The following is an 18,331-nucleotide window of genomic DNA, read 5'->3' on the forward strand; positions in this document are numbered from 1 at the left end:
TCACTGTGTTCTGTTGCGCCAGAAGCATTTTAGTCATGCTGGCCACATTACCCAGAAAGTTGTCTGTGGACAAACACCGGCTTCCTTGGCCTGAAAGCGAGATGAGCGCTGCACCCCATAGTTACCTTTGACTGGACTTAACCATCCAGGGGTCTTGTACCTGTCCCGTTCTAGACAGTAATCTGACAACAACATTTTGAGTCAGCTGAAGCTTCTGCATCTTTTTCTGCGGCAGCCCACTTGTTCTACATTACAGTAGTCCTGTCTAGATGTTACTAAAATGTGAATGACTTGCTAGAACAGCTTTCTTTAGGGAAGTTAGGTCAAAGGCACTCCTAGTCATACAGCCACCTAATTAAGCTCACCAGTTCTAATGCTGGCATTTTACGTGCAAGAGTAAATTGGAACAAAAGCACTAGGTTCAGCCATTTAAAATTAAAAGGCAAAAAGACAGTCTATGACTTGGCAGCACAGCATGTCATTCCTTGAGTTGTTTTTTTCTTTTTTTTAAGGCATTCACATTAACACACAGCCTGCCTTTTATGTAAAATGTTATGTGGCAATTTGAGGTGTCTCGCCTAACTTGGTCGATGCAGTTGTTGGCCAATCACAAGTACCTTTTTTGCGGGCACTTCCATGGGCACTGCCCTGATGCAGCATCGATAGAGGCATATATAAAGGTAAGGGATGCACACAGCATCTGGCAGAAACGCTGCAGTGATAAGTCTGAATTAAGGAGTGAATGGACTACTTATCCCAAATGAGCCAAGGAAGCTGCCCCAAAGGCCTTATCTGAGAGGCACCTGGAGGCAACATATTATAACAAACATGCTTGCCCTTTAAACTAGAGAAATAGTAGAAGGAGCTACAATAGAAAATCTACTCTACATACCTTCACATACCTCCTTCCTTTTGAGCTCTGAGACTGTCAAATCAAATTTTTTTTTTTAATATAACATAGAATTCTTTCCCCTTTCATCAATGATTAGCAGCATTTACTGAAATCCCTGCTCCCCTTGGAATGCATGCCTGTCTAAACCTTTCAGGCTTGCCTGCATGGCTGCTAAATAGCTCTGTAAAAACAGCTTTGTTGTTTGGTAAGGAACTGTGGAGTGGCACACCTGCTACTGATGGAAGCTGTTCTAATGGTCAAGCAGGGCTGGAAAAAACCCAGACACTTTGATTGCCCAGGATCCTAACTTCTGATGCCATCACTAGCAATTTTCTGTATTCAGCTCTGTGCAAGACTGATTCCTAGAAATTTAATACTCCCCCCCACCCGAACTGGTCAGGTACCCCCCCAGCCCTGAAAGAGATCTCTGGATGATGTGATTTTATTTTTTTTTATTTTATTTTTGCCCCAGTTGCCTTTAGGTCAAAACAGCAAGCTATCCTAATGTGGTTGCAAGGCAAGTTGTCTCCATTGCATGCAGCAATTGAAGAAAGGCGTACCAGATATGGAGAGTGTAGCTTGAGGCTGCTTCATTAGCAAAGTGAGGTGCTTAGACAGGATATATTTAGAGATTCTTCTGCTTGTTTACAGAGTTAAATATATGTTGTTGTAGGAGTGATCTGGGAGGAAAAAAGTACCTGTCCTTTCAAGATCATAGGAAGATACAGACCTTTTTTATATATACCGTATTTTTCGCTCTATAGGACGCACTTTTTCCCCTCCAAAAATGAAGGGGAAATGTGTGTGCGTCCTATGGAGCGAATGCAGGCTTTCCCGGGCTTCTTGCAGCTCCGCGCCACCCTCCAGACCCCCGCGCGAAGCCGCGCGGGGCTCCGGAGGGTGGCGCGGAGCTGCCTGCGCCCCAGGGCTTCCTGCAGCTCCGCGCCACCCTCCCGATCCCGGCGCGAAGCCGCGCGGGGCTCCGGAGGGTGGCACGGAGCTGCCTGCGCTCCAGGGCTTCTTGCAGCTCCGCGCCACCCTCCAGACCCCCGCGCGAAGCCGCGCGGGGCTCCGGAGGGTGGCGCGGAGCTGCCTGCGCCCCAGGGCTTCCTGCAGCTCCGCGCCACCCTCCCGATCCCGGCGTGAAGCCGCGCGGGGCTCGGGAGGGTGGCGCGGAGCTGCCTGCATTCCGAAGCCTGGTGCGCACTGAAGAGCGCGCCCGGGCTTCGCGCACCTCTCCACAAGCCTGGGGAGACCGGCTCGGTTCCCTAGACTTGCGGATAGCAGGCTGTTCTGGGGGCTGGGGTCGGGGGAAGCTCGGGCTTCCCCCGCGCCTGCCCCGTGCCTGGGGAGGGAATTTTTTTTTCTTTATTTCCCCCCCCCAAAAAAAATAGGTACCTTGAACGCACCTTGTTTTAGAGGGAGAGAACAAGAAAAAAAATTTTTTCCCTGTTCTCCCCCTCCTATGATCCGGTGCGTCCTATGGTCCGGTGCGTCCAATGGTGCGAAAAATACGGTAGATCAGGCTATTCATCCAACTAGAGTAGTATGTCTCCTCTTGACTAGCATTGGCAAGGTCTTTTCAACTGCCTTTTGAATCTGGGACCCTCTCAGATGTTTTGCTAGAAGTACAGTACACTGTAGTGGTAACATCCAATTGGGAGCAGCTGCTGAACAGCTATGGCCTGACAGCTAGTGGGCATGTTACACTTACTGTACAGAGACCACTTGAAATGGTCTCTTGGTACTGCTGGGAAGGTGTGGAGCGTCTTCACATTAGCCACAGCCAGGAATGTGTTTTACATGTTACAACAGCAGGGCTAAGCAACCACATGGAGTCCACTTCCTAGTAAAAATGCAATGTCTAGACCAGCTGTCTCTAAATCCTGGCTACGTGAAGAAAAGCGAAAAGCAGCATGAGCATTAGAAAGAACCACACAGGCCTCTTCTGAACCCAATATGCCAATCCAATGTAATGAGCATTGCTGTCCAGGACTCTTCTGCTTCCCTGATGACGCCTGCATGTACCATGATGCATCATGACATGCATGTTCCTGAAGACAGGGCAAAATGATATGAAACCAGAGTGTCCCCCCCCGTGTTTGCATGTACTTCCTGTGAGGAAGGAGATCAGTGTGGGGACTTAGTAGGGAGAATATTTTTATTGGAAGGGCAGCACAAAGGTGGGAAGAAATTAAAAGATGGGGCAAGCTTCCCATTCCCTCTGTAACTGGTGGGCTCAAGGGTTTTTTTCAACATGGACATCTCTGTTAAAGTCTTTTGACAATGGGGTTATTTAATCCTCAAACTAGTGGCAATTAATTTTGCAGCCAGAATCCAGACCACACTGGATATAATGAGGGGAGATTTTGGAAGGTTGCTTAAATGGCTGTGAGGACATTCTTTCTGCCGTTTGCAGGTCCCCTTTCTCTCCCTTTGGCTTAATAAAAACCACTCTCATCCACAGCTTACTGTTATCAGGTTGTTGGTGGAAAGTAATTAAATGAGCAGTCGTAACAGAGCTCAAAGGGCCTGCAGAATGAGGGGATTTTAATCAAATCTGGAGGAGCAATTAATAAAGAGCTTGTAACCCTTTAAGGCAGACTCCTGCTGTCAGTTTAAGAAGAAAATGGGTTATGACCAGTGTCTGGAACAAGGACAGGGCAATGCAGATGCCCCCAATATTTTTTTTATTAAACTAGGCTTCAACCAGCTGTGTGATGATTATCTTCAAGAGGGTGATAGGTAGCTAGGAACGGAGATGCCTGAATGAGAGAGTGCTATGCCTTTTCACTGTTTGAAACTAGGTTTTGAATGCTGTACCTAAATCATATCCGGCATGGCATATGACCCACCAAGTCAAATACTGCTCAACAGCCCTGCATAACAACCCACCTGGCACTTCATTCTTGCTTGTCTAGACCCTGGAGGGAGGAATCAACTGATTGTAGATGAACAGGTTGTTCCTCACCAGTTCCCTTTCTGATGGGTGCTTTGTGCAGTGCCATTCTTTTATCCTAGGCTTTGCCAGCCTGGTGCTCTCCAGATGTTTTAAACTATAGCTCTCATCAGCTCCAGCCAGCTTGGTCAAGGTTTTAGGGCCCTCCAACAACTTCTGGAGGGCAGAGCACCACAGATGCTGTATAAAAGGAAGCTCAGTCTACTGTTCCTGGAGACCTCTGTGCTGATCATAGTAGGATAATAACAAACAGAAGATTAAAGTAACTCATCTGTCTCAGAAGCCAGTATAGTCTGTGCTGTAACTCCTTGAAGCTAGAGGGCAGCACAGAGGTTTAAGTGATGCCTTATGTACACTAAGATCCCATGTAAACGAAAACTGTGAACCACAATGCCAGCTTGTGGCCCTGCACTTGCTGTGTTTGTGTATGCTTGTCAATAAGTTCTTTTCCAGCTGAGAAGAGGAACAATTTCTGCAGCTTTGTAAAATACAGTCTGGGTGACTGTTCTGTTTTTGGTGTTGGGGGTTGTTCTTGGATCATGATTCATCTTGTTCTGATCCATTCCTCTGCTTGGGTAATTAAACCCACATAGACGCTGATCCATGCATATTCTCCCATGAATCACACTTAGAAGGTACCCCGTTGATATTTAGTATTAAAACTGAGCAAGTGCCCTATTGCCCAGAAGCCAGCTTTCATTCCATATTTTTGCTGGCTATCAAGACTATTGAGATCAGTAGCAGTCAAGAGTGCTGTGATAGAGATAGAGATCAAGAGAGGGGTATTGGTCTTTGGTGTAGTTCTCTCTCTCTCTCTTGTACACACAAATCTACATGCACAGAAGGCAGGTCTCAGCCTCCACTGGTAGCTGGAGGTTTTCATAGCCACGGGGTCAACTTCAAGAGGGGAAATTAGGGGAAGGGAAGATTGCACTCGAGTTCAAAAGCCATCTGTAGACAGAACTTAAAAGCAGCTTTGTTAGTAAGTGGAGGAAGGGGCTTTGCCTCCTGAACATCCCACATTGAAATGCAGGGGCTTGGTGGTAGAATCAAGAATAGTTCCATTCTTCCACAACCAGTCTGCTGCATTTGTATGCTTGTGAAGGGGGAAGGTGAACAAGTTGGGGAAGGAGAGACATAGCTTGGAGATGGTCAGTTTCCCAAATATGCCATTTGAAGGTGGGGAATATGTATGCTACCCCACTCCCGTTGTCTGTGGAAGTGTTGGTTTCAGGCAAAATGGCTGTATAATGGCTAAGGAATGACACACATCTTGAATATTACCATCCTAAGAGAGAGAGCCCTCAGACAGATTGTTGTAGTCCTGTCCCATGGAACCTGGGCTTGCTGGCACCTTGAAACCCTCTTCTCATGACATGCTCAGGGTGAGTGGGTGCATATACAAGGGAACAGGATCATAACGCCGGGCCCCACCTCCCTTCTGTGTTTCGTAGATACACAGCCTGGAGTATTTCTGTGCGTAGAACAGATTTGCAGCACCTCCTTTTAGCCCTGTTCCCAGGCTCCCGCTGTTTCCTTCCTCCCCCTTCGAAGCTGCCATGGCAGATTTTGCTTCTCAGCAGATGTTCAAAGAGGCTGCTCTGTGGTGGGGTCTGGACTAATAGCCCCCGTGCTTCATTTCCTAGGCACAGGGATGCCTCTGGGGAATGGAGAGGGACTTGAAAGCTTAAGAACAGGCCTCTGCATCCCCCCCTTCCCCCCTGCTCTGATCACCAGCCTCAAAGAAATAGCAGGACGCCTCAGTTAACACTGGGCTTAGAAAGAGCCTTGGGCTTTGACCTATATTTTGTTGACCCTTTCATGGCTCCTGATGGTGTTTGGGTTTTTAATGTGGTGATAGCAAGGCATGGGATCTGGGGAAATTATTTTAATCCATGATCAAAGCGTGGCTCCTGCCCTTCTGTTTCTTCCTCCCCTTCCTCCACCACATGCACAGAAACAGCAGGGTCCTTGTGAGGTTTCCCAAATCTTTTGTTGCCCTTCCCACCTTCCATCGTACCTGTAATTTAGCTTTTTGTAACATTTGGAGCTTCCTTTTTTGCCCATTCGTGGTCCTACACCTTTAGTAATTTCAGTATGAGCTCCTTCAAGACGGCAACCTCTGAATATGCAGTTCTACAGATATCTAACTATTCTGGATTTCTGCCAATTTTGTATCATTGTATACTTTGTGCCAATTAAAAAGTTGTGACTATGCCATGTTCTCCAACAGCAGAGGCAGCCAACATAGTGCCCTCCCGATATTGTTGGACCACAATTCCTATCATCCTGAAGGTTTTCAGCCAAGCTGACAGGATGTGTGTGATAGGAATCATAGAGAAGGGACAAAGGTTCATGCAGATGATAAAGCCTTGAGTAGCCTGGAATTTCCTGATAGGAAAAATAATTTAACTGCCTGTCCTTGTCCCTCAGGTGACCCGTGTGCCAGTGGAGAGTTGTGAGCAATATACAACCTGTGCGCTATGTCTGGGCTCTAGGGACCCTCACTGTGGCTGGTGTGTCCTGCACAACATGTAAGTACCCAATGCCCTCTTCATATCCCTACAAGACTGACAATTGCAGGAAGCCTTCTTTCTTACTCCTTGAATGCTTTTGAAGCTGCATTAGCAAGAGCTGGTAGCTAAACTACAACTGCTGTTTTAACATCCTTTAATATGAATTATGTGCATATGACAGAACACAAAAGTGACATAGTTTCTGCCCAGGACACTTACAGTCTGCATGAAATGGACAGGCTAGGAATTGGGAGAGATTGGGGAGAGATAAGTGAGAATTGGGGATGAGGGAGAGGGAGGGGATAATTCAGGCATAGCAAACAACATGGCAGATGGCACAGGGTAGGGAGTAGACAAAGGTGGCAATATGAACTGGCAAGAGGTGAGATTGTATGGAGTATAGTTGTCATGGTGGCTATCCGTGTTCCAAAGCAGTATATGCCACTGAATACCAGCTGTTGGAGAGCAGCAGCAGGAGAGGGCAGTTTTCTTGAAGCTCTGTGTGCGGGTTTCCTGGAGGCTCCTGATTAACCACTGTAGGAAGACGAACACAGGACTAAATTGGCTTTTGGTCTGGCCTGTTCCACTAGAGGTAATAAGAACATAAGAAGAGCCTGCTGGATTAGGCCAGTGGCCCACCTAGTCCAGCAACCTGTTCTCACAGTGACCAACTAGATGCCTGTGGGAAACCTGCAAGCAGGATTCAAGCACGAGAGCGCTCTCCCCCCCTGGAGCTTCCAGCAAGTGGTATTCAGAAGTATTGCTGTCTCCAGCTGTGGAGGCAGAGCATAGCCATCATGGCTAGTAGCCATGAATAGCTCTCTTCTCCATGAATTTGTCTAATCCTATTTTAAGACATCTAAGCTGGTGGCCAGGACTGCCATGATCTTCTTGAGGAATTCCAAAAGGCAGATTTTGCCTTAATCAGGAACTCACCAAGATGTGTTTTTTTGGGGGGGAAGCCACTGTCTCTTACCCTTGGTTGACCTGACACACCCACACCCTGTCTGCAGTATGTGGATAATTATACTCATCTACCTCACAGGATTGTTCTCAGGATTACTGTGATAATGTATGTGAAGTGCTTTTAGCGCTCATAAGAAGTGCTATAATTATGATTCTGTGATAAGGCATGACATATTTCCTACAAGGAGATTATCTCTTTATAGGAAAATCCATGTATATCATTGTGTGAGGTATGGTGTGATCATTGTATTTTTTAAAATACTTTTATGAATGCCACGGGTTGAAGAAGCTGCTATCTCTACTGACTTCCCAACCTGTATAATAAACATTCATGACATGCTTTAAATATGCAAGGGGGAAGTGTGTCTGATGTGGCTCGTGGTTTGGTGTAAGCCTGAGGACTAGAAACCTTGTGAAGAGATTAGTAATAACTTTTGCAAGATATAATGAAAATAGATAAATTTTGGATCTGAAGCTTTTCTGTGACTTTCCATTTCTGGGCTCAACATATAATTCTGCAAAAACCATCATTCCCGGTCTGCAGTTTTTTCCCATTCACTTATCTTTTGAAGACTGCCCCCACTCCTCTCTCCTGCAGCTTTGAGTATCTTTGCCAGAGATGCACTATTGGCAAATTAGCTGCTTTGCTTGGGTGACTAGTCTTGCAGAGGTCTCAACCTGGAATCTCATGACTTGAAGGGAGGGGAGCGGCAAAAAGTCCAGCTCAGCAGATTTCGCACTGACTGTACCAGTGTCTAATAGCAGTGTCCATTGCGGCTTCCGGTAGAGTCCCTTTCTTACCCTGCTGAGCTGACACGAGCCTTAATGTGGAACTGGACACTGCAGGAGACCAAGAAGTGAATTGGCTAGTCTTTGGCAGTCTGCATCAGGCAGGGGCAAGTGGGCCTTATCTGTCCAGCGTTGCCTCTACAGTCCATCTTACATGCTGCAGAGCTGATTGACAGCAGCCTGCTCCAAGCTACCAGTTGTCTAGTGCACACACACATACGTGTGTGTGTGTGTGTGTGCACACGTGTACGCATTCTGAATATCAGGCATGTAGGGTAGTTTGAGATCTAAAAACGCAGCTTCCTGTCCTGAAAAGCAGCAGGAATCTTTCCCGCTCAAAGCATAGATGGACAAAAGCCATGCGTCCAAAAGAGAACTGCTCATGTATATAATTGTCAGGCCTTTTTGTGAGAGACAGCATCATCTTAAGAGCATTGTGTGTGTTTTAGTAAAAAACCTGCTCTGAGTCCATTGAATGGCATGAAACAGAAGGCGACCATTCAAGTCCATCAGCCCTTGGATATGAAAACATCTTATTCTTGTCTTGCCTGTAGTTCAGAGGAAAACTTATTCAAATCTCCTTTAAACACATACCTACTTCTTGGCATGAAATGCCAAGGTCTCTGGCAATGGAATGTTTCTAGCTATGATGGCTGACAGCACCTAGCTGCAGATGCCACACTGCTCCCTGTTTGTCAGATGAGGAGAGAAGTCAAGGACTCTAGAGATTATTCCCTTTGACAACTGCCCTGATCTGCGGAGATCTGGAGAGGCTGTCTTTCTTCAGAACTGCAACCCAGGACCATCTGTCGAGCTGGTAATACCTTAGGAATGAATAGTAAGGAGTAATCCTGTTTTAGTTAGCTTGAGAAAGAGAATATGGGGGCTCTGCGTCTCTAAATATTAGCATGCAGTATGTCCCTTGCAGACCAACATCTATATACTGAACCCTCTCTCTCATTCTCTCCCTTTGCTAATATTTGGTCCTCTTCTGAAAATGGCTTGCACTTGCCATTTAGCTCCCTGCTAGTGATCTAATTTGGCCTGCGACCCAAAGGCCCTTAAACCCAGCAAATGGGCCTCCCCACATGGGAGCAGAGTTGCAACTTGGAATAGAAGGAATGAAACATCAAGGAAAAGGCATGGGGGAGGAGACGTTTCCTCTGGGCTAGAGGGAAAAACCTCCTCGGAAGCCGCCAAGTCCTGACTGTTTAGCCATGTGGAGCATTTTAATTAAACTCAGAAACATCTCTTTCCCTGAAGCACCTTGGGGAGATGGGTGGGATGCAGAAGTGGTTCAGGAACTCCACAGCGCGATGTCATGCTGGCACTTGCTCAGGAGATAAATCACCAAGATTACCGGGACCTTGAAAGGCGCATGTGTATCTGCTCTTCTGTATTGCCCTCCGCTTAATTAAAATGCTTTTCCGTAATGAAATAATGTTATCGCAGATGCAGGGAGGAGAAATGAAGGAAACTCGTTTAAACTCATTAAATGGAGGCAGCGTTACCTGGATAGAACAGTGCTCTGGGGGCAGGGGAGTGCCTCTCCCCCCCACCCCACCCTTGTAGTAAAGCAAGTGGGATGTGGGATGGCTTCCCATAGGGCAGAAAGGAAAGTGAAGCAGAACTTCATCTAGGATAAATTAATGCAAGGGATTAGAAGTGCATGGAGCCAGGGTGGTGTAGCCTGTTAGTGGGAGAGCCCTGTGATAAGCAGATTTGAACATAACAATGCACAGGTACCTGCTTGCATCTCTGGCATAGAGTAGTGGTTGAGAGCCTGAGCTATAAATTAGGAAATCCCTGGTTTGAATCTCACCCCTAGGTGGCCTTAGGCAAACCAGTCACAGCCTCAGTTTTTCTGCTTCCCCTATTTACAGTATGGGAGATATCAATACTGGCTTATCCTACAAGTTTATTGTAAGTGTTACCGCTGGAAAACGTATGCGAAGTGCTCTGAACACTAGCAGGTGCCATACAAATGTTTATTATTGTTATCAGGCCATTAAGTGTTCTGAATAGGTTTTTAGTTTGGTTTATTGTGTTAGCTAAAGGCTTTAATAACCAGCATAGAATTCAGCTGCTATATGTAGATGAAACAGATATCTCATAACAGTGCTGTCCAAATAAAAACAATGTCCATTTTAACTAATTTAGTTTGGACCAGAGAAATCAGTACTTCAAGTCATTGGAGGGGGGGCAGGGGGAAAGAATATAAATAGTGATAAAAGTTAAAAAATAATGTGGTTTTTAAAAAGACTTGGTTTATGAAGAAAAGGGAACCGAAGCCTTTCAATTACCTGAGGCCAGAAGAGCAAAGCTGCTGCTTTTCCAACAATTTAATTGCAGTAATATGCAGATCTCATAACTAGATAATAGCTTTCTGACAGCAGAGAGAACTTTTTCTGATGCCATTGATATGTTATACTTTTTCACCCCACCACCAAGATTAATTTTCATAGTGGAAAAAGTAATGTGTAAAATAACCTTCAGAAGCCCAGTTTTTATTATTCAGATATGTTTTGAGACATTGAAGTACAATAGCAAACCGTTATTATACTGCCCTGCAACTAAACAAGATGTTTCTTTGTAGTGTTAGAACCTGCTTCAAGCACCAGAATACGATATAGAAATAAGAAGCTAAATTGCATGAGAGAGATGCTTACAGCAGGGATCACCAACGTAGTGCCTGTGAATGAGCCTGCAGAGGCCTTCCCTGGTGTCAACCAGATCCTCCCACCCACCCCAGCTCAAGTTCAGCTTGAAAGAAGCATTCTGTTGTGGCCAATAGTATAGGTTGCGCCTTTGTCTCATTTCTGTAATGTAATCATAGACCCGAACAAAATAAAAGCAATGACCATAAAATAAAATGGGTTGTGATGCATATATAGATATATGATACAATATGTCAGGAATATTAAAATGTGGAAATTAAAAGCAAGTCAAAAGGAATCTTATAAATAAATAACATAACATAACCAAATTAAAAACTGTAACAGCAGCTGTACAGGATAGGTTTAACCAGGGGAGATTCTGCAGGCAGAAGGAGAAAACTAGTCATAATCTCTGTGGCTGGAAATCTTGAGAGGATCTTGAGAAAATAGGAGTAACCAATCTAATTTGGTCATTAGAAGAGGTTGCTGCAGCTGTTGTGTGGCACCCAGAAACGTTTGCAAAAAAATAGGTAGCAAAGGAGCAAAGAGAGAACTTGGGGTGTTGAAGTAACACACACGTTACTGCTCATAACTTAAAACCACAACAGTGTAATGGATGCTGCCTTCTGCTTACCCACAGCTGCTCACGGAAGGACCGATGTGAAAGAGCTGATGAACCTCAGCGCTTTGCTTCAGATCTACGCCAGTGCGTCCAGCTCACCATCCAGCCCAAGAACATATCGGTCACCATGTCAGAAGTCCCGGTAGGTGGCTTAGCTTCACTTTGGTTGCCCTTGCTTAATACCAGTACATTTCTTTAGGATGTTGAGTCCATCTGGAACTGTCTGGACTTGGGAGAAGGTGCACTATGTGGTCTTTGTTCTTAGATCTTTTGTCTTAATGAACCATGGAACAGGTGTTTGCTTGTTTTCTGTGTGTGACGTTCTCCTTCCTGTTCTCTCAGCTGGTTCTGCAGGCCCGGAATGTCCCTGATCTATCTGCTGGCGTGAACTGCTCATTTGAAGATTTTACGGAGTCTGAAAGTCGCATTGAAGATGGCAAGATCTACTGTAGTTCTCCTTCTGCAAAAGATGTCATCCCTATTACCAGAGGGCGAGGTGAGTTTGGGGTTTCTTGTCAGCTTGCACCAATGGAGTCCAGAGCAAAAGTTCTGGGGGGTAGGATATTTGATTACATACTTCAGAGAACATGAGTTTTCAAAAAACAAAACAAAAACAACCCCATTTGAGTAACACAATAGCTGAGCTAATATCTCTCAGTTTATTTATTGCCATGATGTAAGATGCTATGGATTATCCAGGTTATTTTTAAACCTGTTTGCTGCTGTGGGAAGGCTCTTTCTACTGTGCTTGTGTATGTGATTTTGAGGGTATTCATATCCTATAATGCTGAGGGGGAATTGTAAGTTGTAGGCACCTTGGGGTGCACTTCCCCCTCCATTGGTATTTGTAGAGTGAAAATAGACATTAACTTCCCTTGAAGGAGCTGAAGTGGCACAGAGGAGGAGCCAACCGCATCCTCTGCAGTGCAGTTGAATCTGGTATAAAGGCTTTCACTCTGGACAGCCAAGAACGTGAACTATGCAAAAGTATTTTTCTCTTTCTGTCTCCGCATGGAAGGCAGGCAGTCTAGACCTTTGTGCCATGGTAGGCTGTCCTTTGCTCAGTTCAGATAGCATGTCATATTTGAGGCACAGAGGAGTTCAAAATACCAATATCTATACCTTCTGTGAGAAGGATCAACATATTTGTGAGCAGGAGAGCAGAGACTGAGGCAGAGAATTTGAAGAAAGGAGAAGACAGGGAGAAAGAAGGCAAATGACTGAAATGGGTGCATTTACAGAGTGGCAGGGAATATATTGTTACTATTCTATTTAGTAAGGAATGTATGTGCTACCCTTGGCCACGGTTCGAAACTCCCACTGTTCTAGGCACATTTTGCGACAGGGAATTTCATTAGCGCGAGCAGTTTCTGAGCTGTGGGCGCAGTACTACGCCTAAGATTTCAGATTAAAACTGCAGAGTGGAAGGAAAGGAGGACCTATTTCTACCTCACCACTTCCAGCTGCTCTCTGAAGTCTGGAGAAGAGACCCTCTTAAGAATATTAGGGGGACGGGCAAGGGAATACTAGATCGTGTGAGAAATGAACATAATATTTTAGCTGCAGTTCATTCATTTTCAGCTTTGTATTCTTGTTACAAAAAAGCGTGCCTAGACATTCTGTTGTTGTGCCCATAACCTAGGTTTAAGGTGCCATTTAGCTTCTAGCTTTCATATCTCAGTTTCTAACACTGGTTCTCACTATAACTGGGGATAGCAACATGAGACTGGTCCAGTGGTTTGCTTGGGCTGATTGCTGAGTAAGGCATTGTTACACACCTCCTAGATTCCTGGCCTCAATATGATCAATAACCCACTGGTTTCCCAATAATTCCACAAGAGGCTCCTAAATTTGACAAAGTCAGATTCCCTCCTTACCTGTGGAGGTAGTAGAAAGCCAAATGTTAACTCTGAACTAGGCAGTTGGAGGCCTGTGGTACTCTTCTTCCACCTGTCATTTTACTTACATGCTGAGCAAGATCACCTATCCTCTGCATCCTGCTAGATTTTTAGTGCAGGTCAATCACACTTCTCTTCAGCATCAATAAACTAGTGTTTTTGTCCGCTAACTAGGATTCATTGGAACTGCCCCTCAGCTCAAACAAAGTCACTGCAAGCCTTACTCATTTGTGTGCTGCCAAACCCTGCACTCTGTTTTCCCAGATGCCCATGCTGCTATTTCTCTCTTTAATATCTGATCTATTTTCTGCCTGTTTTCTGTTCTAGGCGACAAGCGAGTGGTAAAGCTCTACCTCAAATCCAAGGAGACTGGGAAGAAGTTTGCAGCTGTGGATTTTGTCTTTTACAACTGCAGTGTTCACCAATCGTAAGTGATATAAAACAACTTCCCCTCCTCTGGTTTTTGAGCTTATTCTGGGTGAAAGCTGCAAATAGCATGTGGCAGACATAATAAAACTGGGAGAAAGGCAGATGTGTGCAGTGTAAAATCTTGTTAAATACAGAGGGGGGTATTTGGGGGTTGCCACACTTATTGTAAGGAAAGCCAAGCCACCTTGCCTTGCTGTTAAAGTTTGCTTTGGGCAAGAAGCTGCTTGGGCATCAGAAACCACATCAAGCTGAGAGGATTATCCTTTTCTTTTGTCTTTGTGAAAAGAAACTGCACTGTGTTCATTGACTACTGGTGTAAGAAATGGTTTAGTCAGGAGCATCTGAGTAAACAGGTTTAGCATAATTGCTGGACTTCAATGACTGTGTGTGTGTGTGTGTGTGTGTGTGTGTGTGTGTTTTGCTCTGCTTGCCAGTTGGAAGTGTAATTTCGCCTGCAGAACCCTATTTATGAATTCTTACCCATGAGGAGAACTTGGGTATCCCCAGTTGAAAGGATCAAATAACAGTTGGAGTGAAATACTTCTTCCAAGGACCTTAGAGACCCCCTGCCTCTCAGATTAGACATTACTGGGCTAGATGAGCAAAGTGTCTGGCCTGCTAGAAAGCAGCTTCCTATGTTTCCTGTGTAGGTGTGAATTGATGATTGGTAGCACAGTTTGATCTGACTGCATCTGCTAGAGGCCTAACCTCATGTATAGCTTTAATACAGCCCATAAGCACCCAGCAGGTTCTAATTTAGAACCTCATTTTCATATAAGCCGCACTGTAAAATAATAGCCAGTTTCTCATATTGAAAACTATAAAAACTAAATCTGTGATCTCCCAATGTTTATGCTTTACAGCAATCTATAGACGGGAGCGATCTCTGTGGCATCAAGTGTTTCTGTGACAGAAAGCTAAATAGGGCAAAACTGTCTGTGCTACCCAGAAGGGAGCGTTTGCATGCTGGATCCCAGGCTGCAATGGTGAAATGGAAGATCCTGGTTACCGAAGGCATTTGTTAAGAGTTTCTCCAAATGAAATAAACAAGGCCTTAGCTTTGGCATCTGCTTTCATTGTGCCTTTGCATGCTATTGGTGCCATATCTCATCCATAATGGGGTTGTGGTATGATCTCTGAAAGGAAGGATTTTCTGTGCCCGAGTAACCAGTCTGAACGCTTCTACCGAACGCTGCTACAGTTCACTCGTTTGGTTTTTGTTGCCTGTTTGTAGCTTTCATAGCCCCAGCCCTGTCCTACAGCCTCTAGGGCAGTGGAGGGTATGGCTATACTGAAGCCACACCATGTCAAAGTACACAAGCCAGTCTGGGAACAGTCAGCAACACCCTAAACCAGGGGTAGGCAACCTAAGGCCTGTGGGCCAGATGCGGCCCAATCACCTTCTCAATCCGGCCCACGGATGTTTTTACATGAGTAGAATGTGCCCTTTTATTTAAAATACATCTCTGGGTTATTTGTGGGGCCTGCCTGGTGTTTTTACATGAGTAGAATGTGTGCTTTTATTTAAAATGCATTTCTGGGGCATAGGAATTCGTTCATCCCCCACCCCCCACCCCCAAAATAGTCCGGCCCCCCACATGGTCAGAGGGACGGTGGACCAGCCCACGGCTGAAAAAGGTTGCTGACCCCTGCCCTAAACCATGAATGAGATGCCCCCCCCTTGCTCCCAACCGCATGTCAGGGGTGGGTTGGGCCGACTGTGGGTGCTGGCGCATGCTGATGACTTCACGCACAGGCACTGTGTGCTTATCAGCTAGCCCAGTAACTGGCTGGGGGTGAGGGGTGTGCCCATTTAAATCCCTCACAGAGAATGCACAGTAGGGGGAAGAGAGGAAAAGAGAGGAGGAGAGAGTGGGGGGTAGCAATATTGTGTATTCAGTTTGTTTCTCGAATATAGGCCATCCAGGGAGATAACCAGAGGGGCAATAAATACAATCTTAACCACTTAGGTGTTTTGGTATTGTTTTTTTGTTTTCCAGATAAGAGTGCAGGTTAAGTACAGATTAAGGTGGTTTTGATGTGCCCCTCCCCAGGGAGCATATGTTAAAGAGCTAAAACATCCTATACTTTAAATGTGACTTTGTAGGCTTGCTAAATTACTTGACTGACCCTTGGGCTGTGTTCAAATGTAGTGGCTTGGGGAAAATGGCATCACAGGTGTAATGGGGAGGACTAGTGAACCATGTGTGGCCATCCTCCATCATACCCAGGTTTCCTATCCCTGATTATATTATTATGAGAATTAAGTTTCAGTGATCTTTTTGCTTATGTGTTCTCCCGTTCTCTGGTGCAACCGAGAGGAGGAGATGGGAATTTTCTTACGCTTTCTTGACAGTTTAGTTATTGCACAAATCCTAAACTGTGGTTTATTTTATCTATGGTTAGTTGAAATAAGTCAGCCTCATAAACTGTGGTTTGAAGTTGGCTTGTTTCAGCAAACCATAGTTATATTTAACCACAGTTTGTCTGGTTGCCGGTGACACAAGCAGCAGTTAGTTGTAAAAAAATTGAAGCAAAAGCTTCCAGGCTCCAGAGAAGGGGGGTAGTGCAGGAGTCCGGGGTTTGCTGAGGCTTGTTATGATTTAGCATTACATTGGAATTTAATGTTGAAGTTCAGATTACTGAGTAACCTATATTTCTAGTCATACAGTTACAGTGCGATAGGTTGGGAAGATTAATGGGCAGGAGAAAATAATAATCAAACAATTAGAAGGGGTAGCCTGAAGCTATTCTGCATAAAATGGCTTCAAAGGCAGCTCTTCACACAAGATGAATTCTTTAAACTTTAAAAAGGAAGGAGCAGCCAAGAGACGGAAGAATCCCAAAAGGTGCCAAGATACCAGAAGTGAAACCTGCTATTTCAATATTGAGGCCTGCTGGTGAAATGTCTGTCAGGAAAGGCGGGGGGAGGGGGGAGGAAGAGAGCCTGCGGGGGCCTGCCTAGACTTGTCTGCTGGGAAGATGCTCTTATCCAGCAACATGCTCTAGTCTAGGGTATAAAAGTTGGACAGCAGGTTGGAGCAGTCAGGACTCTGATCCGGGCAACAGAGTCTGTAATATGCACAAAGGAAAGTCCCATCAAGGCCCTTTCTGACACGGAGGAGATGCCAAGTCTGCTGCTGGGAAATTATTCCCACCTGCTGTTCCTTCGGAGCGCAGATCGTGGCTCCTGGGGGATGGGGGGAAGAGAGGAGGCGGGGATTCTTTTGAGCTAGGTTTTCTGCCTTACCAAGGTTTTCTTACCTTGGTTTTCTTCGAAGGAGAGATTTCTTACTCAGTCTTTCATGTTTGTTCGATCTTGACAGTTGGATAAGTTTTGGCACAGGCAGGTTTCCAGTTCAATTTGGTGTTCAGGTTCATGTCTGACCTGTTAAATCTGAAGCTCTCTTTCACCCACATTGGCTAAAATGCAGGATCTAAAAAGAAGTCATAAACTTTCCTTTCCTTTTCACATAAGTTGGTGAAATTTGCAGGGAAATAGAGCCTTTCCAGGGTGGGTTAAGCCTGCCAAATTTCAGGGAGATCCAGCCAGTGTTTTGTGTGTTTGCTTGCTGGGAACCTTTAAAGAGTTTTTTCTTAAAAATGGAAAAGTCTCTAACTTCTATATTTTCTGCCAGAACTGGATTCAATTTGTTGTCATAGCTGCCCCTTCTGAGGGAATGATGTGTGCCAAATTTCAGAAAAATAGGCACAGTGGTTCTCCTACAAGGGCTGACTGTTTTGAGGTGAGAATATAGAAATCGCATTCCCTTCCCTAATTTTGTTGCGGGACAATCAGGAGGACAGATGAGAGAGGTTTCCTTTGGTAAAAAAAAACAACTTGCCAGAGTTCAGACAAATATAGGTTATTGTGCAGCTAGGTGATTTTACCTCTTTTTTTTTTTTTTTTTTTAGAAACTGAAAAAATCACCTCACAATTCGAGGTACACTCAGAGCCAATACATATGCCTGGTATATACCACTGTTTGACACAAATACCCAATAAAAAAGTAAATGGGGTTTTAAAAACCCAAAAGTTGTCTCTTTAAACTAGAACATTGCAGGCCAAGCACGATGAGACATTTTTTTTTTAAATGTAATGTATGCAGAACATAAAAAGCAGAATAACCTGCAGTTAAGCAGCAACTGAGGCTGATTTATAGCCAGGTTGAATTTTAATTTTAGATGAATTATTTTAAAAAGCAAATTATGGTTGTATTAATATTTATAAAATCATTTTAGAGCTATTGATGACAGTGGTTGTTTATAATCGGGTTTTTTGCTTTGTTTCCTTCTTGCCTTGCTTTCTTTGGGATTTAAAGGTCTTCACAAAGACCAATCATGGAAAAAAGAAATATTAGTCACCATGTACTAGATGCAACCAGTTAGCAATCCGATTGGAACTGCACTTGCCTGCAAATAATTCCCCATGCCTGTTGCTAAGTGAATTGCTTAAGCAAAACACTTCCTGTGAATTTCCAAGCACAGTTGCCTACTGATGCCAGTAGTGTCTTTTTGTAACATTTTCTAAAAACCCAAACAAGATGCTCTGTTTCTTTAGCCTTAACTTCTCTCCCCCCTGAACTATGTTAATCTTGGCTAG

The 18,331-nt window shown here is 44.8% G+C and overlaps 1 protein-coding gene across 4 annotated transcripts in view; it reads left to right on the forward strand.

The window, feature by feature from the left end:
* Window positions 1–18,331, forward strand: part of PLXNA1 (plexin A1) — a 299,658-nt gene that overhangs the window by 150,908 nt on the left and 130,419 nt on the right. For all 4 annotated transcript variants that reach the window (XM_080996881.1, XM_080996879.1, XM_080996882.1 and 1 more), the window contains exons 5-8: window positions 6,285–6,385; window positions 11,420–11,543; window positions 11,744–11,897; window positions 13,627–13,726. In XM_080996881.1, the coding sequence (XP_080853007.1) occupies window positions 6,285–6,385; window positions 11,420–11,543; window positions 11,744–11,897; window positions 13,627–13,726 (479 nt within the window). The remainder of the gene's footprint in view (window positions 1–6,284; window positions 6,386–11,419; window positions 11,544–11,743; window positions 11,898–13,626; window positions 13,727–18,331) is intronic.

Source organism: Podarcis pityusensis (assembly GCF_964106645.2).
Source record: "Podarcis pityusensis genome assembly, chromosome: 2".
NCBI lineage: Eukaryota > Metazoa > Chordata > Lepidosauria > Squamata > Lacertidae > Podarcis > Podarcis pityusensis.